The 24,371-nt window shown below is 38.8% G+C and overlaps 1 protein-coding gene across 1 annotated transcript in view; it reads right to left on the bottom strand.

The window, feature by feature from the left end:
* The window catches only part of LAPTM4B (lysosomal protein transmembrane 4 beta), a 62,836-nt gene that overhangs the window by 18,046 nt on the left and 20,419 nt on the right, over nt 1–24,371 (bottom strand). Inside the window, exons 2-6 of the mRNA XM_010588420.3 lie at nt 20,707–20,818; nt 11,946–12,019; nt 11,465–11,587; nt 7,763–7,861; nt 3,907–4,002 (exon numbers count right to left, since the gene is read on the bottom strand). Coding sequence (XP_010586722.1) covers nt 3,907–4,002; nt 7,763–7,861; nt 11,465–11,587; nt 11,946–12,019; nt 20,707–20,818 — 504 coding nt within the window. The remainder of the gene's footprint in view (nt 1–3,906; nt 4,003–7,762; nt 7,862–11,464; nt 11,588–11,945; nt 12,020–20,706; nt 20,819–24,371) is intronic.

The raw sequence follows: 24,371 nt of genomic DNA, 5'->3' as shown, positions 1-24,371 counted from the left end.
TGTACCATTTTACATTTCCACCAGCAGTGTATGAGAGTTCCAATCTGCCTGCAACCTCGCCAACACTTGCTATTTTCTTTTTTAAGTATTATCTCACTAGGGTGAGATAGTACTTCGTTGTAGTTTTTTTAACGGCTAATGATGGAAACCCTGGTAGCACAGTGGTTAAGAGCTATGGCTACTAGCCAAAAGGTCGGTAGTTCGAATCCACCAGGCACTCCTTGGAAACCGTATGGGGCAGTTCTACTCTGTCCTATAGGATCGCTATGAGTTGGAATCAACTCAACGGCAACGGGTTTGTCTTTGTTTTTGTTTTTTTTTTTTAATAGCCAATGATAGTCAGCATCTCTTCACGTATTTGTTGGCCACCTGAATGTCTTCTCCAGTGAAGTGTCTGTTCATGTCCTTTGCCCATTTTTTAGTTGCTTTGTTTGTCTTTTTGTTGTTGGGGTGTTGAAGTTTTCTATAAATTTTAGAGATTAGTCCTTTGTCAGGTATATCATCGCCAAAAATTTTTTCCCGGTCTGTGGCCTCTCTTTTTACGCTACCGGCAAATTCTTTTGATGCACGTTAAGTATTTTATTTTTAGGAGGTCCCAGTCATCTAGTTCATCTTCTTCTGTCTGTGCATTTTTAGTTATGTTTGATAGTCTGTTTATGCCACAAATTAGGGTCCCCCATTTTTTCTTTCATGATCTTTATAGTTTTAGGTATTACACTCAGGTCTTCAATCTATCTTGAGTTCATTTTTGTGTATGATGTGAGGTAAGGATCCTGTTTCATTTTTCTGCAAATGGATATTCAGTTTTGCCAGCACCGTTTGTTAAAGTGACTATCTCTTCCCCATTTAATGGATTTTGACCCTTTGTCGAAGATCAACTATCCATAAATGGATGGGTTTACTTCTGCGTTCTCGGTTCTGTTCCATTGGTCTATCTATCTCCGTACCAGTACCAGGCTGTTTTGACTACTGTGGCTGTATAATAGGTTCCGAGATTGGGAAGCATGAGGCCTCCTACTTCTTCTTCTGTAATGCTTTACTTATCTGAGGCCTCTTTCATGTTTAGTGTTTTAATGTTTTTTCCCTTAAAGTCAAATTTGGATGGGAGTAGAGTGGTAAGAATGTGGTATTACGTAATATGTAGCACAAAGATTGTACTGAATGTGAATTCTACAGTTCAGAAAGGCATGGCACATCCCTGCAAGGGCTCCCAGACTGTGTGCTGAGGCCTTGGGTGCTGCAACTAACTCAAAGTGGCACCCTGAGATATTGTAAATTTAAGATACTGCACTTACTATTTCTATTAACTTGTTGGGACCTGAATACTTAAACTAAACAGGTAGGTATTCCTTTTGACCTAAGGGTGCTGTGAAAAAAAAAAAAATCACTAAGACCCTAAGGCTTCATGAACTGAGAGAGTTATGACCTTCTGCTCTAGGCAGTCCCTTTGAAGGTTTTTAGTTTGGTTGAGTTGGAAAACTGGAGAAGAAAAAAATCCACAAAATGATCTCCAACATCTAATTAATAACTCTTATCTGTCCTCCCTCAGCAGAATTTGGGAAAGTACGTATCTGGCTACTAATATGTGTACTGTTTAAGAGAAAGGGAAAACACTTACACACACACATTTATTTTCTACCAATAAGAGCCCCACTACCTTTTCAGAGGTGAAGCTGGTACTACTTGGCCTGGGAGAAAAGCCACCTGGCCTAATATTTGATAGGAAGTAAAAGGTACAACATGTTATTATGTCAATGTGGACTCCCAATAAAGACATGGACAAAAGAGAAACACACTGTTACATGCTATGAGGTTCTTTATGTAGTTATGCAGATCAGGACAAATGACAAAACTAGATTATAGTTTTGTAAGCCCTATTCTCCCTGATATTTAGGATGAGGTTCTGATGTACTTTGCTTCTTTTAGCAATTTTATTTTCCTCAAACTCGGTTTAGCTTTTCCATTAGTGCAGCTGGACAATAATTGTACTCTGAGTTTTTTGGGGGTTTTTTTTGGTAGTTTTGTTTTTTAATACAAAGTAGAAATTTATAGACAACTAAATATCCAACAACTCAAAGAGAAGGGAAAATTCTTTAAGCCAGGAATTTCATCAAAATTATGAGAGTTTTGAACAGTCTCTAAAGAGATTCACTGACCCAAGAACAATTCTTTAAAGAGTTAAGTAAAACACACGTGTCATGGATTGAACTATGTCCTCAAAAATATCTGTCAACTTGGCTAGGTCATTATTCCCGGTATTGTATGATTGCCTACCATTTTGTCATCTGATGTGATTTCCCTATGTGTTGTAAATTCTATCACTGTGATGTAATGAGATGGATTAGTGGCAGTTATATTGATAAGATCTATAAGATAAATAGTGTCTTAAGCCAATCTCTTTTGAGATATAAAAGAGAGAAGCAAGCAAAGAGACATGGGGGCCTCATACCACCAAGAAAGCAGCACTGGGAGCAGAGCATATCCTTTGAGCCTGAGGTTCCTGCACTGAGATGCTCCCAGACCAAGGGAAGACTGGTGACAAGGGTCTTCCTCCAGGGCAGACAGAGAGAGAAAGCCTTCCCCTGGAGCTGGCACCCTGAATTCGGACTTCTAGCCTACTGGACTGTAAAAGAATAAACTTCTTTGTGAGAGCCATCCTCTTGTGGTATTTCTGTTAATAGCAGCACTAGATGACTAAGACAATGTGTTTACTGTAATCATTACATAGGAGTCTGCAGACCCCCAAAAAGTGCTGCCTCAGCACTGGGTGTGCTGGTTTTTGTGCCTCTGATCATGCCACAGTCCAATCTTGAAACATAGCTTATGCATTTGTAATCCAATTCAACAAATGTTTGGTGAACACTTAGGAAAACTATTCACAACATATTTTCTCTCAGAAATCGTAGATAGTTCTTAGTAATACCAGGCTGCATTCATATAATTAATAAAGTATGAAACTGTTTTATTCCCATTTTATACACACAAGAAAGTCAAGTCAGGGGCAAGTTAAATTATTTCAGTAAGGTCACACAGTGAACGAGTCACCAGAAACTTTTAAAACTCTGTAACTCTGTGCTAGTTTAGACATGACATGACATTCATATTTATCTCACCCATTCTATCCCGTCCTATCCATTTCAACTCATCCCATATGTTCATGTCATTCATCTCCATCCACTTCATTAACTGCTCACAGAGCACTTCTAACGAGCACTGCTTCAGGCATGGTGCTGAATACCAAGATGATGAAGACACATGTAGTTTAATACCAAGAGGACTTAGACTTTTATCTTTACCATAATCCAGGCCGTTTCAAGATAATTTACAACAAGTACAAACGATTTCAAGGACCCTTCCAGTGAAGGTACATTTTCCAAGACCGTATTTGGTAGGTTAAAAATTTTTACGTATAGACAACTAGCAGACACCAGGGATCACCTAAATTACCTAAGGTTTTCATAAGCAAGGCAAAGTTTAAAGACATAGCAGCCTCTACCCCTCTTAAATATCTACCTATAAAATCACATTACTAGGTTTAATTTCACACGTAGAGAGCAATATTGTCATAATAATGCAGAATTGATATCTAGATTTGTATACCATGGTTTAATCATTAAGGTTGAAAATACATAAATATGGGTAAGATGCATATATTACCTTCTGCAATATTTTTTAAAAATAAACAAGAATATGGATCATCTAGATTTTAATACCCTATAAGGAAAACGAAACCCATTTCATTCAACTATGACTCCTTTGAGGACTAAGTAGCTCACAGGTAGGTCTCAACAACGATAAAAGTCCTGAGTCTATGTCAAACCAGTGTAGCAAACACCAGAAACATTCAGAGGCCACCATACAGCAGAGGAGTGGAGAGATCTCCAGGTTAAGTGGTATCACACCTACCGTAGTGTCATTGCTGGTGACATAAACCAAGACGTCAGAGGAGTTTCTTCCATTGATGTATCGGTAGCAGTTCCAAACGCAGCTAATCAGGTAACCCTGAAAGTTGAGTAGTGATTATTAAGATTTTTAATCTTCAAACTTCAGGTGATTTAAAATGCCACCATAGATAGAGACATATTATAAAACTTTTATTTACATAAATTGTGGATGCATACACTAACTCTACTAAACCAAAAGCCCTTAAAATTACAAATGTTGGGTATGGTAACCTTCCAGCCAAGGGTGCTACTGCAGCCTTGTTCTATGATATAAAAATATACCTCAGAGGTCTTAAATGCTAGCAAGCAGCCATCTAAGATGTATCAATTGGTCTCAACCCACCTGGATCAAAGGAGAATGAAGAACACCAAGGTCACACGATAGCTATGAGCCCAAGAGACAGAAAGTACCATATAAACCAGAGACTACATCAGCCTGAGACCAGAAGAACTAGATGGTGCCCGGCCACAATCGATGACTGCCCTGACAGGGAACACAACAGAGAACCCCTGAGGGAGCAGGAGGGCAGTGGGATGCAGACCTCAAATTCTCGTAAAAAAATCAGACTTAATGGTCTGACTGAGACTAGAAGGACGCCGGAGTTCATGGTCCCCAGACCTTCTGTTAGCCCAAGACAGGAACCATTCCCAAAGCCAGCTCTTCAGACAGGGATTGGACTGGACTATGAGACAGAAAATGATACTGGTGAAGAGTAAGCTTCTTGGATCAAGTAGGCACATGAGACTATGGGGGAAGCTCCTGTCTGGAGGGGAGATGAGAGGGCAGAGGGGGTCTGAGGCTGGCCGAATGGACACGAAAACTGACAGTGGAGGGAAGTAGTATGCTGTCTCATTAGGAGGAGAGCAACTAGGAGTATATGGCAAGGTGTATATAAATTTTTGTATGAGAGACTGACTTGATTTGTAAACTTTCACTTAAAGCGCTACATGTATATATATATATACACACACACATACATGTATATATATATACACACCCCTGAAGGTGGCGGTGGTGGGTTTGGAGATAGGAGGGTCTAAGAATAGAATAAGAAATTCTTAAGAAAAGGTAGTTAGAATGAGCAATCACCACAAATATTAACTGTCCCCCCATTCACAGAACAATCAAACTCAAACCCATTTCTTGCCATATTTTAACCTGACTTGAGAATTTTTATCCTACATGATTATCTGTGATTTTATTAGACAAGTCGATTTTTTAAAAACGGTTCACAGCACATAAGTTTGCTTCACAGTAAACAAAATTCCCTAAAACATTTCCATTTTCACAATAAAAGCAATAACTCCAAAGAAGATATTTAAAATTAATGCCCAACATAAAGACACGCTGGAAATAAAGCAGGAATTCATGGGAGATGCTTCAACTATGAGCTTTCTGCACTTTCAGTCCAATCATTTCTAATTGGATAAGAATGAAATGATCTAAAAAATCTCTTTCCGACTTTATAATTCTTTGATTAAAAGAAGTTTAAGGATGTGGAGAAATTGGAACCCTTATACATTGCTGGTAGGAATGTAAAATGGTACAGCCACTTTGGAAAATAGTCCAGCAGTTCCTCAAAAGCTTAAACACACGGTTATCATATGACCCAGCAATCCCACTCCTAGGTGTATGTATACCCCAGAAAATTCAAAACATATAAACACATAAAAACATGTACACGGATCATAGCAGAATTATTTATAAAAGCCAAAAGGTGGAAACAACCCGAATGTTCACCAACTAATGAATGAATAAATAAAATGTGGTATACCCATACAATGGAATAGTACTCAGCCATAAAGAGAAAGTTCTGATACGTGCTATGACGTGGATGAACCCTAAATATTACGCTACATGAAATAATTCAGCCACGGTAGAACATGTATGATTTTTTATATGAAGTGTCCACAACAGGCAAATCTATAGAGAGAGAAATGAGATTCGTGGTTTCGTAGGGCTGAAGATGGGGTGGGGTTAAGGGGGAGTGACTACTAACGGGTTTCTCTGTGGAGTGATAAAAATGTTCTAAAATTAGATTGTGCAACCAGAGAGTTGTGATTGTATAACTCTATGGATACACTAGAAACCACTGAGTTGTATGCTTCAAATGAATGGATTTTATGGCATGTGAATTATATCTCAACAAAGCTCTTTTTAAAAAAAGATAACACTCAAAACAGAAGAGGCGCATGTCAACATTTTTTTGGAGAGTAAAGTAAAACATTCTTATACGCAGAAGGCTGGCTTAAGCTACATTCATACCTCATGATGATTATTTCTCACATTCAAATTTCTGATGTTAAGATAAAAATGTATAATGCCTTTTTATAAAATGTTCCTTGAATGGCAATCATCTGAAACCGTGAATCATCAACGAGAAAGAGAAAGATGGAAGGGTGTGTTTCTTAAACAACGCGCACAATATATTTCAATTTAATCAAACTTTCGGTTATCTCAATTGCAATATTGCATCTTTATTTTTTAAAAAGCCCAAGATTTTTTGAGAATTTCAATACGAATGGAAAAGGTATGCTTAGGCATATTAGTTACGTGTTATGTAAGATTATTCAGCCATTATTTCAGCAGTGGACACTGAATGCTTTAACATACGGCCTCTAAAACAACAAATCTATAATTGAAAGACTCAACAGCAAACAAAAGGCAAGGACCTGGTGGCCAGGGCTTCATAGACCCCCCAGTCAGTGTTCTCCAGGACCTCTTGCAACACCACACACATTCACTTACTAAGCACTCCAACAGGAGGAAAGCCTCTGCCCGTTGTCTCTAAAAACCCAATCATTTATTTCGGTGACCTTATTTCTTATTTGACATTTCTGTAATCTTGAATAGATATTTTAAGAAATGTACCTTATGGAAATAAACATGTAAGTGTGAAAACATGTATTTAAGTACATTCACCGAAGCACTAATACAGGGAAAAGCAAAAATTGTCTCCGTGTCCAACTTAGTAGGCAATTTACCAAGTAATGATAAATCTATGATGGACCACTCACTATGCAGCCATACAAATAATTGACATAGAAGGATATTCAGAATAGAATGATATTCAGATAAGAGAATATTACATTGTAAAAGCAAATTACAGAAATACTATTCAGCCCTAAAGAGAAATGAAATTCTGATACATGGTACAGCATGGATGAACCTTGAAAACATTAGGCTAAGTGAAACAGGCTAAACGTAAAAGGACAAATACTGCATGATTCCATTTTTGTGAAATACCTAGACTAGGCAATGCATGGAGACAGAAGGTAGATTAGAGGTTACCAGGAGATGGGGGAGAGTAGGGAGTCACTACTGAAGATGTCCTGAGTTTCTGTTTGGGCTGATAACAAATTTTAGAAATAGTGGTGATGGTTCCACAACGCTGTGAGTGTAATTAACGCCACTGAACTGTACATTAAAAGTGGTTAAAATGGCAAATCTTATGTTACATATATTTTACTACTATAAAAAAATGGAAAAAAATACAAAAGAATGTATACGGAGATATTTTAATGTCTGACACAGCATATGATACATATTACGTAATGTGTATGAAAAGAGATGTACTATGAACAATTCATTTATTCCTATCCAAGTAGTTTTTGGAATAACCCTTGACTGATTTGTGGAATTCTGGTTAGTATTCATTTCTAATATAGATAACAGAAGGAACTACAATGTTAGGAAATCAAAAAGCAGTTCAGATATCTAAACCAAGACAATGAACTGACTGAAATCTGCTTACTACTTCGGCATTCAGGAATACATTTAACAATATTTAGACTACAGGTAAAATCTTCATGCTTACCTTAAGAGCCAAGATAATGCTGATAAACAGAAGAATAATAAGGACCAAACAGGTAGGATTCACTGACATGATATCCTCTCTGTAGGGGAAATTAGGAGGCTGCAAAAGAAAAGTGCCTTATTAGCAAATCTCATTAATCGTTCAAGATTATATTCCTTCTGCAGTAATGCAGACATACTTATCAGAAAGCAGGCAGTTATTATTTAGAACCAATACAAAATTTCTAAACTATCTCTATGAATGAAAAAAGCTACAAACGGTGCAATGGGGACACTAATCTGTTCATCACTCAGGTAACAACTCCTGAAAAGAAAAATAAATGGTAGTCATGAGCAAGACCTGAAAACATAACTCTGCCCCCTACTATACACAGTTAGAAGTCAGTATCTGGGGATATTCTGCATACCTCTGGTATTTAGATTTTCTGCAAGGTCTGAACCATGCTATACAGGGTATGCATTTAACCAGCCTAGATACATGTGGACAAAAGGCAGCCCGGCATGCTGCAGTCACCTTCTACCTCTTTCTCTCTTCCTCAACACTCAACACTATGCACTGGGATTCTATATTAACAGTATCCTGAGACATAACGAAGAAGCTTCAAATGTTAAGGTAGGACACGGAGAAACTCGTGACTCAAGCGCTTGGCTCCCACTCCCAGGATGAGCACCATGTAATGGTTTTCAGTCTCCTTTCACTTTGGGCAAAATACTTAAGAAATAAAAGCCACTTTCATGAAACTGGTCCTTTCCCTTGAACCCTGGAAGGGTTTTTTGTACTGTTGATTTTAAAGGCTGCGAATAAAATAACACAGTTGCTGGTCACAAGAGCAAGAAATCATATTGTTTTGTGTCTCTTGTAAAAGAAGTAGGGATTAATGTGGAAATATGGGACCCTTTCCACAACTATGCCTACACTCTTTTCCCCCAGAAAAGTGAACACGGTTTCCATGTCCAATGGAAATTTATAAAAACATATGCACGACTAACATTAATTGCATTTTACAGGACTCCACATAAACAGATCATTGTCCGCTTATCAGAACAGGTATTAAAATTCAGTGGGTGCTTTCTCCCAGGCTTCACAGATAATTGTCTTCCCAGACCCATCATATCTCAGTTTGTCAACAAGGGCCTCACTATCAGTGGAACTTTAACATTCCTACTTGCTGCTGTCTCTGAGGCATCGTAATAACCTGCAAGTCTTGCTCTTTTAGCCCAGGCTGATCTTTAAGCACAACATACAAAAACTATTCACTTACATGGTTTGTAATTACAAATTATAAGTGGATGGTGATTTTTTTCAACTGGTATTATAATTACTGTCACTAGCGTTGATGAAAAGAGCTCTGGTGGAGCAATGGTTAAGAAGAGCTCCCCTGCTAACCAAAAGGTAGAGTTTAAAACCCACCAGCCACTCCATGGGTGAAAAGATCTGGCAATCTGCTCCCGTAAAGGTCACAGCCTAGGAAACCCTATGGAGAAGTTCTACTCTGTCACATGCAGTCACTAAGGGTTGGAATTGACTCAATGGCACAGAACACCACCACAACCAATGTTACTATACTACTGGAGGTCTAAAGGAGCCCAGGTGGTGCAGTGGTTAAGAGCTACGGTGTACTATGGCTGCTAACCAAAAGGTCAGCAGTTCAAATCCATCAGCTGCTCCTTGGAAATCCTATGGAGCAGTTCTATTCTGTCCTATAGGGTCGCTATGAGTCAGAATTGACTCGATGGCAACAGGTTTAGTTTTTTTTTGTTTGGAGGTCTAAAGCAAATGATTGTAGAATTACTGAAAACCATGGCACACAACAGAAAGTCTATATAGTATTCCGAGTGTTTTAAATGCTTTTCCTGCATATTAGCCCTTATACTCTAGTAAATTTGCTATATACAGAATGTACCACACAGTATATTATTCAAATAGTCACAGGCTGCCATATGGCTTGTATTAATATCTTGTTAATCAACACCATCTTTTCCAAGTCCCTCATATGGCACTCTGTGCTGAGATCATGTTTCCTCCATACTTCCAGGATGATTTTAGAAGCCCAGTGCTGATCGTTGTTACAGAGTAAAAACACAAGCCTTAAAGAGAGAGGTAACTCCCTCAACCTGCTCACCATATGTAAACCCCATCAGGCAGAAACACTGTACCAACTCATAGAGACCCCATGCAACAGAGCAGAGCTGCCCCACAGGGTTTCCTAAGCTGTAATCTTTATGGGAGCAGATCGTCAGGTCTTCTCTCCCGTGGAGTGTCTGGAGGGTTTGTGCCTTGACCTTTCAGTTAGCAGCCAAGTTCTTAACCATTGTACCACCAGTGCTCCTCTCATCATTGCTTTCACTGTATCACAAGAGATAACATATAAAATTAGCTCATGGGAAATACACAAAAATTTTCACAACACTATACAAAAACATGGACCTGTTTTCTAAAACAAAGAGAAGCCATTAATACCAAGAACAACAATAACAGCAATGACCACTGAGATACTTTCAAGCAGCAAAACATTAGATGCTCTTTGTGGTAGGTGTGCTGGGTACCAGTGACATGAACTGGGCCTAACTGCCATCAAGATGGCAAACTTCTCCCCCCACATTTTCTCCACTGCTCTCATTTCCACTGAACCTTTCAGCTTCCATTGCCACATTAAATCCCCTGGCCTCAACTCTCCCATCCCAGAAAAATCTCTCTCATTTTCCCTTGTTTATAAACTACTATTTAAACCTCCAAAGAGTCAACAATCTCACCATTTAAAACATTTTAAGATTTTATAGAATTTAAATTTTTAGGTACACTCGCAATTTTAAAAACAGAAGTCAAAAAAATGTAAAGGCACAGAAGTATTCTAACTCCTAACTGCCACAAGCTTCTTAATACCCAGCTGCTGGTATGCGCACATGTGGTTACAAAGTACGTCTAAGAGGATGGCAGATGCCCGGGGAAGAAAGAGGTTTTACGGTCAAATAATTTTGGGAACCAGCGTATAAAGAGTTCCACTTCTCCCATGTAATGGTGGAGGCAAAAAGCTATCCTTGGCCGACATCTAAACAAATTTCATTTTACCAAAGAAGACATTTAGTAACTAGCTCATATTTTAGGTAGCCACCATCATTGCCATCAACTTATCTATCTAAAGTTCAAGGAGTTATATTTTCCAAAAAAAAGAATTGTTAAGAAAAAAACATATTTTCAAGATAACATTAAAAAATCTCTAATTGGTAACTCAGATGCAAGTTAAAAACCCAGAGAACATTGGTGGTTTGGTGGTAGAATTCTCACTTTCCATGTAGGAGACCCAGGTTGAATTCCTGGCCAATGCACCTTATGTATTAGAGGCTTATCTGTTGCTATGATGCTGGGTAGGCTTCAGTGGAACTTCCAGACTAAAACATGCCAGGAAGGAAGGCCTGGCAACCTCCTTCTGAAAATCAGCCAATGAAAACTCCATGGAACACAACGGTCTGATTCACAACCAATCATGGGAATGTGCAAGACCAGGCATTGTTTTATTCCACTGTGCATGAGTGGTGGTCATGAGTGGGGGTGGACTTGATGGCAGCTAACAACATTCAAGTTAAAAATCCACAAATTAATATGTGTGTGTGTGTCTATCTGTCTGTCTGTCTCTATCTCTAGATCCCTAACTTAACCATGGTTCCCTCATGAAGACAAGCAATAATCTGGAAGGCCACATACCAGCTGCCGTATGTATTCCTGAATGGAGTTTGGATAAACAAGCACAGTGACAGCAACCAACGTATTTAGGGCAAAATCAAATATCTGGTAACAGAAGAATGGGATGATCCAGGCAGCATGTTGCTAAACAGAAGAGAAAACAGAACATGAATATGTTCAATATCACAAAACACTATTTTGTTGAATTCAAAGAAATCTTTTCTTAATCTGATACAAAACGATCAATAGAAATTCATTAACTAATAATTGATAACAACTGGCATGCCAAATACAAGTAGCCAACAAGTAGGTTTCAATGAACATTTCTGAGACTATAATAATGGTTCCCCTAGCACCACATAATATTAATCAGAGATTTAAACTTCCCAAAATAATATCGGCAAACTGAGAATCATTATTTTGTAGTTACGCCAAATAGGCCAAAGGATCACATGTGTAAGGGACTCAGAAGAGGCGCAGCACTTATTTCAAAGCCGCTTACCTTGTATGCACCGTAAGTAGCCATTGCACAAATCAGGATCATGAGAAGAGAAATTAAAATAGCAATGCACATGTCTGCCAAAAGGGAAAAAACACAAAAGAGACAATCAGCAGCAGATCAACTGCTGAAGCATTTTTTGAGTCTCTCCTTAAAGGCATTTTGGTCATCAATCAAGCATAAATGAGAACTTTATACAAAGTAAGCTGCCAAAGTCTTTTTGGGAATTTGAGAAGATGACAGTTAATGGGAATAAAGTACACAGAAGATGTTCTCCCTAAATCATACACATGTCTATAGATAAGAAGAGACTGATAATGCATGTAAGTTTATTTAAAAAACAGGAAAGAGACACCAGTTACAGACATTTAAAAAAATTTTGGTCTTCTGGTCCACTGAGTTATGTGAATAATAAATGAAGTATTCTTTTATCAAAAAAAAAAACAAAAACCCCATTGCCATCAAGTTGATTCCCAGTAGAACTTCCCCCCATAGGGTTTCCAAGGAGCACCTGGTAGATTCGAACTGCTGACCTTTTGGTTAGCAACTGACCTCTTAACCACTACACCACCAGGGTTTCCTTTTAACATACAGGTTCCTAATTTGTATTTTAGAACCTCAAGTGTGTCCTGTGCCCCTAATTAAAACCCTCCCCACTGGCTTCCTATCTCACTTAAAATAAGATCTCAACTTCTTACCATTGCAATTGAAGCAGCTGTTAAGTCCTGCTTGTTCTATAGCCTGCCTACCTCTCCAATCTCATTTTATCCTGTCCCACACTTTCTTGCTGCTATAATCCAGCTGAACCATTTGGTTCATTGAACACAGAAAAATCACCCCTTTTAGAGCTCTGTGTTTGCAGTTGCCACTGACTAGAAGAACTTCTCATATTTTTGCCTGGCTAGCTCCCCCTTTTGAATTATTCACGTCTCAGCTCAATGTCAACACTTTAGAGAGATCTTTCCCAAGTATTCTAGCTAAGGTAGCCCTCCTAAAAAATTACTGTTGTATCTTCTATACAGCACATATCACTGCTGGGATTTGTTACTTGTTCACTGTCTCTCCCTCTGCTGAAATGATTTTCTTGAGGGAAACCAGAAAACCAGTTGCCACCTAGTCGATCCAGACTCCACGTGTGTAAGAATAGAACTGTGTTTCACAGGGTCTTCAATGGCAGATTTTTCAGAAGTAGACCACTGGGCCTTCCTTCTGAGGTGCCTCTGGTGGACTCAAACCACCAACCTTCTGGTTAGCAGCCAAGCACTTAACTGTTTGCACCACCCAGGAACAGGACTTTCTATATCTTGTTCACTATTATAACCCCAATGTCTAGAAGGTGATAGGCGTCCACCATGGTAACCAGTAGCGACACATGGTTATAAACCAAAAAAAACCAAACCCGCTGCTAAAGCATAGAGCACTTAAAATGCAGCCAATCTGAATTAAGAAGTGCTGTAAAATACACTCCAGATATCAAAGACTTAGTACAAAAAGAGTGAACCATCCCATTAATATTTTTATATTGATAATATTTTGAATACACTGAGTTAAATAAAATATATTACTAAAATTAATCTCACCTGTTTCTTTTCATTTTTAATATGGCTACTTGAAAATTTTAAATTACATATTTGCTTGCCTTATATTTCTATTGGACAGCATGATCTAGAACAATGCCGGTAGCTACTAACTGAACATTTACTCAGGAAGTCATGTTGCCATATCTTCAGGAGATTCTAATTAGACGTATGGCTGGCTTTATAAAGGCAAAGTCTGGGGTTATTACTAGGCTTATCCATTACCGTCGAGTTGATTCTGACTCATTTGCGGCCCTACAGGACAGAGCAGAACTGCCTCCATAGCGTTTCCAAGGAGCTGGTGGTGGATTCGAACTGCTGACCTTTTGGTTAGCAGTGGAGCTCTCAACCACTGTGCCGCCAGAGCTCCACTGCTAGGCTAAGACAGCACAAAAACCCTCACAGTAATGTATCTGTATAGTACCTGGGGGTTTCCAAGGCATTTTCGTGGATACCTCATTTAGTCTTTCTAGCTCTGTGGTAAATATTATTGTTCACACGTTGAACAGATTAAGAAACTAGCGCTCAGAGGTTATGTAAGTTGCTTAGATGGCACTCCCATCAAAAGGCTGAACTATGACCAATCCTGCTCAAAACTAATCCTGCTCAGTAACTTCAAATTTCTGACTTTCTCTACTGAACTGTGCTGCTTCTGGTTAAGCTTTGAATACTAACCAATGAACCAACCCAGGCTGCTACTTTCAGCACATAAGAGTGTTTCTCCAAAGGGAGAAAGGAAAACAGTCTAGTTTGAGAACCACCCTCTCTACATCCCCTGCTTCAGGGAAGAGGGAAGGGGAGAGCATTTGAAACACAACTGAAACTCAGGGTGAAGGCACATCCCAGGACAGAAATTCAGATATATCAACAAAGGCCGTTTGTCGTCTTAAAAAACGGAGGTTCCTCAAACTGGTCTACAGATTAACACAAGTCCTATCAAAACCTCAGTTAATAAACCACAAATTCACATCAGTGCTGATGACTCTTGAAAATACAGGGTATGAGAGCATCAGATGATGACTAAGTGCTAATCAGTACTTAAAAGATCTTGATTTCTTTGAGGATACATACATATTCTATTGTTTATAAGTTTAATAATGTTAAATTACCTTAGCTTTTCACTATTGTTGAGTGAAGAAAAAATTTCATCTACACTTCCGGCTCATGTATTCTTGTGAGATCAATAGGGGGAAATAAATTTGAATGCATTTTACATGCAAAAACTAAGGCCAGGAGACTTAAGTCCTTAAATGCCAAGGGAAAGTCTCTGTTTACACGCACCCATATGTAAGTGAACACAGATGCAGTCTAGCGCTGCCATTTGCATATGGAGCCACGAGGGTATCAGGCTGAGTTTGCAGCATCTCTGAAACTTGAACTCAGACAGAAGTTTTCATTTTATTCTTTGTCCCTTTCTCCAGCTTCCAAATTCTATACGTCTGTTTTAAAATAAGAATAAAATCTAACATTTTGTAGAAGCCAGAACATTACAGGATATTCTGACCAGTTCATTGGTCTTAAAAAGCAAATATAAACTAACTCCAGGCTTTACTGAAAAATAAATGTAAAAAATAAATATATAAGTATAACCTATGAAAAGAATAACCTTAATGAGAATTACATTCCTATTAAAAAAAAAAAAAAAAACAAATACTCAAGAATGGAATCTCATCTAATCACTTAAAAAAACATTTTTTTTTTTTAAATTTGGACCTTTTTTCTAAAACAGTTGGCTACTAACCAAAAGGTCAGCAGTTTGAACCCACCAGACTGCCAAATCTGCTTTACGGGAGAAAGATGTGGCAGTCTGTTTCCATAAAGATTTACGGCCTTGGAAACTCTCTAGGGTTGCTATGAGTCAAAATTGACTCAACGGCAATGGGTTTGGTTTTTTTCGGTTTGGGGCACTTTTTTCAAAGAATGTAAAATTCAGAGAAATGTAAAAGGTGCAGTTGAAAGGAAGGTCATAAAGTATCCTATTATTTTACCATAAAAATGTAAATCTGACTTAAGGAAATTTTCAAAATTCTCTATAAATGTTATCTGAATATACCACAAGCCATGTGAAACAGTCTAGAGAAAACCAAAGTGTAAATCAAAACAATAAGCAGGTAAGATAATACAGGCTAATATATACTTCATCTCCCAGTAGGCTATAAAAAAAAAAGTAGGCTATAGCAAATGTCAAACTCCTTTGGAACAACAAGCAAGTATAGGAGTTATTTTAAGGCATTAAGATTCATTCATTTTAATTATATCAAAGGGCAAATAAAAAAATGGTTCGAATAACAATACAGGAATTTTTACTACTAGTAATAGTGCTGGTCTGTGATAAGAACATCCTTTACTTATTCTGTGCAGAGTAGCCCCTCCAGCCCCGTGTCAGGGTACCTTGCCATCATACGGTTTCCTAAATTAAATTCCTACCTTAACAATACAGTTCTAATTTGAAAAGGATCCCAAGAAAAACTACACCACCGGCCACAAAAGGCACAATTCGCAAATGTTTCCTGATACTCAGTCGATTAGTCATTGAAATAATATCAGTATATAAAGGAATGAAACACCTTTCCTTTAAATAATTTATTCCTCATTCTACTTTCTCTTTATTACTTAGATTTGTTTCCTTCCCCTAAAACTTGTAACTAGCTAACTAGCTAATTTACGTTCCTACGTCTTACTTTGTGTTATTACATCTATTTCACCATGCTTGGTACAGGAAAGGGTCAGTGTAAAAGAGGAAGACCCTCAATGAGACAGATTGACACAGTGGCTGTGACAATGGGCTCAGGCCTAACAATGATCCTGAGAGTGGCACAGGATCGGGCAGTGTTCTGTTGTGTTGTACATAGGGTCGGTCTGAGTTGGAACCTATTCGACGGTACCTAACAAACAGCAGCAGCATCTTATTAGCTTATTCCTAAGTTATCCTTCTATCTAGATTTTCCCCCAAGTTTCCAGCACTACAGTATATGAAAACAATGCATGTTTGGGGTATATATTCTTAGCATTAAGTCTGGAGGAAAACCATCTTCAGCCAAATTCACAACAACAAGATAACTAGCAGCTACTGCTAGCAAATTACAAAGCCTTCAAAGTCACAAAGGGCAAACAGAAAACCTAGGCTCAATCTCTACTACAGTCAGGACCCCATGCTTACTGGCCATATGGTTATCATCTTTTGTGAAATATCTTTTTCTTATTGATTTGACCCAGAACCACCTGTTGAAAAGACCATCCTTTTCCTATGAATGTAGTAATGTCTTTATCCTAAATCAGTGATCACATGTAAGTAACCATCAATTCTTGATTACTTTTCTGGCTATCTGCTTCCTCAGGCCAGGTGTGTCTGCCCAGTGAATAAAAGTAAGTTTGAGTAGAAAGATAAATATGTTGATTAATTTTAAACAGTAATTAATTAGGATGACCTGTTCCTTGGCACTGTGCATGCCACTGGCCCTTCCTGTTACAGTTCATCGCCAAACCATTAAAATTTCACCAGTAAAATTCCATGAGGTCTTAGCTGCTTCATTCACTACTTCTACTCAAAGTTATAAATATATCATACAATATGCCACACATTTTTCAATCCATTATTCTTCAATCGTCTAATTCAGTAGACAACTATTTTTCTTTAATTTTTATTTCGAAATATTAGGCTTACAAGAAAGTTGCAAAAATAATAGCATTCATGTATACTTGCTTCCCCCAATGTTAACAATTTACCTAACAATCGTATGAAGGAGCCCTGGTGGCGCAAACAGTTAAGCACTTGGCTGCTAGCCGAAATGGTGGCAGTTCAAACCCACCCAGGGGCCCTGCGGTAGAAAGATCTGGTGATCTGCTGCCATAAAGACTACAGCCAAGAAAACCCTATGGGGCAGTTCTATTCTCCTACATGGTGTAGCTACGAGTTAGAGCAGACTCAACAGCACCCAACGGCAGCATAGTGGAATTATCAAAACTGGACGTTAACATTGCTATAATACTATCAATTAAACTATATATCTTATTTGGATTTCACCAGGTTTCTCCCCTAATGTCCTTTTTCTGTTCCAGAATCCACAATGATTTAATCGCTGTGTCTCCTCAGTCTCCTCCAATCTATGAACTTCCCCATTCTTTACTAGTATAGTGTCTTTTCTGATGACATAAAAAATACATTCATTTACAAATTATACACACATACTATTATATACTTTGTGTTTGATAAAGTATATGCAAAAACAGAAAAAGGGCTAAAAATAGAGAGAAATTTTAATATTTTCTTTCTTTATGCCAGTGGATTCTCCTATATGCCTCAATTTGTTTTAAATAGTAAGAATTTGGCTTTCTTCTACCAGAATATTTTAGGAAAAGATCACATGGAAGAGTTAAGGATCCTGCTCCATCCTGGATAAAATCTTCAGATGGTGGCTACCATTCCAAAAAGATATCAACTTAAAATTGCTATATTAACTTCCACAATTCTCATGATTTAAAGCAGTCGATTGTATCTATCTTCAGGACTATTCGATTCTATCCACATGTGAGTTAAATATGGAAAGTTTTGTCATACAATGGCCTCTGACCTATTAACTTATTAAAGAAAAGAGCTGAAAATATATCAGAAGAAAATATAAGAGAAAAGAAGTTAAAAATAAAAAAAGATTCCCTCAAGTGAATATCTACTCTTCCATACCTTTTGAACTATGTAATTTAAATGATAGATGGACAGTCCTAAAAGTAATTATAAACTATTCATTCAATCCATTTCAATATATAAAATACGAGACAAACCTCAAATGCACCAGAATTAATACCCAGTGTATTACAATATCCAGGCTTACAAGACAATTAGTATTTTAAAGTCTTAAGTATGAGCAAGCCTCTGACAGCAGCTAATTAAGCCTATATTGTCAGACAGTCATTACCCAATGTAATCTCCGGCAGTTAGGATGAGGCATGTAGTGTTACTATTCGATTCAGACACAGCCATAGCTGTCTCATTTAAAACTTCTTTTTTTAACCTCAATTACCTCAGAAAAGAAATCCTACTACTCAAGACAATGAGAATTTATTTTTAAATGTCAATCAAACATTGTATTTATAGTTTACATAGTCTTTAAACTCAGGGGAAGGAAAGCAGAGGGATATTAATTTAATATTAATGGAACTCATTACCCTTTCTGCAAGAGTTCATAACAGCAACAGCGTTATTCAGAACAGAGAGAATGTTACAGCAGGAGTCATGTCTCAGTCTGGCAAGGTCCCAAACCAAACCTGTTGCCATCGAGTTGATTCCAATTCATAGTGACCCTATAGGACAGAGTATAACTGCCCCATAGGGTTTCCAAGGAGCCGTGGGTGGATTCGAACTGCCAGCCTTTTGGTTAGCAGCTGAGCTCGTAATCACTGCGACACTAGGGCTCAGGATAATAGAATGCCCCAACTTAATATCTATCATGAAACAATGGTAGAAGGAAGATGATGCATATAAAGTGTCTCGTGGTTTTCCACTGATTTCACTTTCAGTCGTTCTCGGGCTCCTCCACCTGACTTCTTAACGTCGGGGCTCCTTCAGGATTAAGTCCTGGGCCACTGCCCTTTTGTCTTCACTCTTTTCCTAACAAGAATGCCATTTTTAGGCTGATGTCCTTAAATTTATATCTCAGCCCAGACTTCTCCTCTAGGCCACAGACTCTCACATCTGGCTATATTTTAACTTCTCCACTTAAGACAGCTCACATGTTTCAACCATAATATATCTAAATAATAATGGCTCATAAAACAGCTAAGTTTACTGATCACTTAATTAGGGCCAGACTTCATTCTAAGTACTTTCCACATACTAACTCATCCATCCTCACAACTGCCCTATGAGGTGGACACTATAATTATCCCACTCTTCCAGAGGGAAACTAAAGCACACAAAGGTAACTAGCTCAATGTTAGCTCATTTAGGACATGCAGTAGGGTCAGGATTCAAACAGAGATTCTGGCTTCAGAGCTTATACTCCTAACAACTACGCTAAGATAATTCCCTTATATCAAAGTTTAATTCTGCCCTCCCCGCCCCCGCCCCAGGCAGGTTACCCCTTCCTGATCAACCCATTCCCACCTCCTCACCTCATAAAGACACAGGTCATTTATTCGAGCTAGAAAATAGGAGCATCTTTGATTCCTCCCTTTCTCTCATCACCCATACCACCAAGTTCTGTCAATCCTACCTCCAAAATTCTTCTCCAACCCCAGTACAGCCATCACAATTCTCTTTTACCTGGATTGCAGAGAAATGTCCCAAACCAGTCTCCTGGAACTCCATGCTCACACACACAGTCCCCCAAACACATCCTTCACTCAGCAACAAAAGGGATCTTCTTAAAATACACATTGGATCACGCATTTACTTAAAACCACTGAATGGCTTTTTATTACTCAGAGAATAAAACGCACAATCTTCACTATGTCTTGCAAATGCTCCTAGCCTATCCTAAAACTGCATCTTGAGCTTACTCACTTTGCTTCAGACACTTTTTTTTTCTCTCAATCATTTAAAGTTCTCCAAAGGTGGTGAGGGATAAACAATGCATGATCTTGAGTTTGGAATTATGCACCGTACCGCCCCTTCCAGTTAGCATGGACATGGCAGAGCTATAATTATAAAATAGTCACGTTTTGGTGATCTGAGGGGTGGGTGCCAGCATCCTCCCTGACACCCCACATCCACATCCCTGCGTTTGTTTCTATTTCTTGGAAGAGGCCCCAAATCCATCAAATAACCAGTAGTATGTAGCTTCTAGAATGGAGAATGAGGACCTGTTAGAAGAAAGGTAAATACTGAAACATAACAGAATATATGATGAGACAGACATGATTCTTTTAACCTTCCTTCCATTCACCTCCCCACCTCCCAACAAAAAAGGACAAAAGGCCTAGGGCAAAGAGTCTGTGACAGGCAGTAATTCAGAAGGTGGGTAGATTAGAAAGAAAACAGAAGAGATTTTAGACCCTTGCCCTTAGAACAGAGACAGAACATAGGTGTCACATAAACATTTGTTGATTAGATTTATAACGATGAAAACAAAGTAAGTATCAGCTCATAGGCCCATGAATCAGTATTTGTAATTTAATACGAAGAACTGGCAGCTTCATTGCCTGCTCTTGAAAACACCAAAATATCTACAGTTGTTATCTGATGTACTTACTGGCATCATCCATGAACTCAAAGTCACTTCCTAGTTCAGAAGTGGAAAAGTGATACTGGTCTGGATCCGCTAGGGCGCTCAATAAAATCAACAGTACCACGGCATTGATAATCTGCAATAAGGAAAACAAACAAAATTAATCCCAAGATATGGTCCTTATAATAGAAAATTATACCAATCATGTGGAGTTTAAATTCAACAGAGCTTCACTTTCAACACAAGCCCTACCCGTGGAGAGAGCAGGAAAGGTTCCCACTGCTGAAACCCTGCGCAGACGACAGCTGGACGTCACCCTCCCCACCCCCCGCCCCTCAGCTGGACACCCTAGAGCAGTGAACAGCCTCTACAGGCATAGGCAGCAGCGCCGGCGCCAGTGGCTGCAGACAGACGCACAAAAACTCTCCTGTTAGCCAAGCACACCCTAACGACCTAAGGATAAGCAACTGAAGCTTTTTCAGGTGATCAAACATTTTTCGCAGGTTCAGACAACCAGAGCTGGAGACCACCTAGGAACGGTTCAGGGAAGGAACGCACAGCCACGTGGCAACTGAGTCAGGATCGTTAGTCCTGCAGTAGCACACATGAGCTCCTTGATACTCCAGGCCCACATTCCTGTATTCTGGATAGTGCTGCATAGGTTTCCCTTGGATTCTTCAAACCCAGCTTGCCTAGGCAGAAATCATCATACTTATTATTTCCCACCTCTCTCTCTCCTTTTTTGTATTCTACCTTGGCTCTGTGGTTAAGCGCTCAGCTGGTAATCGAAAGGTCAGCAGTTGGAACCCACCAGCCACCCCGCAGAGAAAGATGTGGCAGTCTGCTTCCACAAGGATTTACAGCCTAGGAAATCCTATGAGGCAGTTCTACTCTGCCCCGTTGGGTCGCTATGAGTCGGAATCAACTTGACAGCAATGGGTTACCTTAAAAATAACTAATAATTAAAAAATGGAAAACATTTATGTAGAATTAACTGTGGGTCTGACACAATGCAAAATTCTTCATGTGGATTCTCTTAAGCCCTACAATAACCCTACGGAGTAGGTTCTAAATTACTCCCATTTTATAGATGAGAAAAACTGAGGCACAGGAGTTAATTAAGAACATTGTACAAAATCAGGCAGCTTGCAAACTGTAGAGATGGGATCTGAATCCAGTAATTTTAATATCAAAACCTAGCCTCTTAAAGTTTCCTGCTCATACCTGAATACCAATTATCTTGGGCTTACCCTCTCTTCCTTATCCCTTGCATCCAACCAACTGCAAAATTCCAGCCATTCCACCCCTGTATTTCTATTTCCTTTATCCTTCCTGGCTGTCCTTGCTGAGTAACACATGTACTAGCTTTGACTGGGGCGGAGAAGCAAAAGTCCTAGAGTTTCACTGAGGCCCAGGCTGAGGCTGGGTTGTTACTGGTCCTTTTTTCTAAGTTCAGAAACGTGTGACGGGGCTCTACGTTTTAGTCATGTCAAAATGGAAAGAACAGATGAATAATCTTCATTCACAGAGAAAAGCCTTTTACAAATAACATTAACTGAAGGCATATCCTACAAAAGCCATGTTTGAAAATACCAATTTACAGAAGAGGTTCAAATGGAGAGTTGGGTTATTTGCTTTACAAAAAACATCCACTCCAGAATTCATTTTAAAATGGCAATCCCCAGTGGCTGCTTCAGGGTTCTGGACTTCAGAATAATTTTTTTCTTTCTCTATTTTCCAAATCGTCTACTACGGTCTAATCACTTTTTAGAAAATTTATAAAATGATTTGTAAATTTTGTAATTTATAAAAAATTATTATAATGAGAATAGCAGTTTTCCAGAGTACACATGTATATTACTAATTTAAGTAGATATTATAAGCATGTGGTTAAAAAACTCAAAAAGGTACAAAAGGGTATATAGTGCAAAGTCCCCTATTCCTAACCACCAGTCACCCTCCCCACAGTGGTTATTACAACTACCAGTTTCTTGTTTCTCTCCAAAGGCCCAAGAAACTTCACAGCACATTTTAAAGAGAGTGTGATTAACAAACTCTGTTTGAGGAGAACTTTTCAGAACACAGCTAAGGTTTAAAGGAAGGTACAAGCTAGTCCCACAATCGGCACCATGATGTTTGGAGCAAGGATGTTATTTGATAAACTGTCGTGTTTTCTTGGCATTTCATTCCCTCTATATTTTTTTTTTTATAAGCTTATCTTCGAAAAAGGCATGTGAAGGAATTATGGACTGAAATAAAATCAGATGAAATAACATAGGATGGTGTTTTGAAAAAGTATAAAGAACTATACAAAAGTAATGTATCAGTAGTCATTGCTTTTATCATTTAAACAATGTAGGTCTTAAGGTTGAAAAGGAAAAACTCATCAACTTGGGATTCATTAGGTAGAAACTGTTAATGCACTGGGCTGCTAGCTGAAAGGTTGGAGATGCCAGTCCACCCATGAGGCACCTTGAAGAAAGTCTGGCAATCTACCTCTAAAAAAAAAAATCAGCCCTTGAAAATCCTGTGGCGCACGGTTCTACTCTGACACACATGGGGTCACTATGAGTTGGCACCAGCAACTGGTAACAAGCTAGTGTAGGCAAAGCTTTCACAGAAGAGGTGGAGTAGGGAGGGTCAGAGATGAAGATGGAAAGGGGAGGAGGTAGTGCAGTCTGAGTCTGGCTAAGAAAATAGAGTCCAGATTTAGGGATCCCATAGGGCTAGTTAAGGAGTCTGGAGTTGATGCAAAGCATAAAAGAAGCCAATGGAGAATATTAAAGAGGAGAAGAATGTGATCTAATCAGGGTTCAAGTGAGCAGATATACATATAAAACATGTTGAACAGTGGCTGCTATATAGTTGCCCCTCAAATGAGTTTCCTTGCCTTCCCACCTTAACAAGAACCACATAAAAGCTCTTGGCTGAATTATAAAAGTACCAGTTGTTCGGATCTTCTAAGCCAGAATGGTGCAATGATGCAGCTGCTTTCCTGCCCTTTCAGTTTCAACGAACTTGTCACCTCTTAATCGGCTTGTTATTATCCCCTTGCTTGGTGCACTCATCAAAATACATTAACTAATTGCCTATAACATATCAGGTACTTTCTAAGCACTTAGAAAGAACTTCTCAGGACTCAGAGTATGAGGTAAAACAAATCATGTACCCAACACAAAGCATTAACACAAAGCATAAAGCAGTAAGCATAAAAAGAGAGAAGGAATCATGGAAGTTCAGAGGAGAAAGACATTAGTGAAGCCTGGGGCCAAGGTGGGGGTGACAGGGAGATGCAATCAAGGTGGTAGCATCTGGACTGGAACTGGAAAGATCAGAAGGATTTGGAGCCTGAGAGATGTGGAAAATAACAAGTTCAAGTATTAAGCAAAGCCACTGGGATGAGGCCTGTACTGAATAGCAAGTAGTTTAATTTGGCTGGAACACAAGGTATATGAAGGAAAGTGTTAGGGGATGTAGCTAGGGATGGAACTAGGAACAGGCTGGGGTCAGATCGTGGAGAGTCCCTGAGAGCCAGGATAGGGATAGGGGTTTTATTCTAATAGAGGGTGAAGATGCCTTAAAGGTTTTTAAGGAAGGAATGTGATCAGAGCTATGTTATTAGGAAAACCAAACTGGCAGAGGTAAGGAACCTAAACTGGAGGCAAAAAACTGAGCCGTAGACTCCTGCA

The sequence above is a fragment of the Loxodonta africana genome, chromosome 14 (assembly GCF_030014295.1).
Source record: "Loxodonta africana isolate mLoxAfr1 chromosome 14, mLoxAfr1.hap2, whole genome shotgun sequence".
In the NCBI taxonomy this organism is placed as follows: Eukaryota; Metazoa; Chordata; class Mammalia; order Proboscidea; family Elephantidae; genus Loxodonta; species Loxodonta africana.
This window is presented reverse-complemented; position numbering and strand designations above follow the sequence as displayed.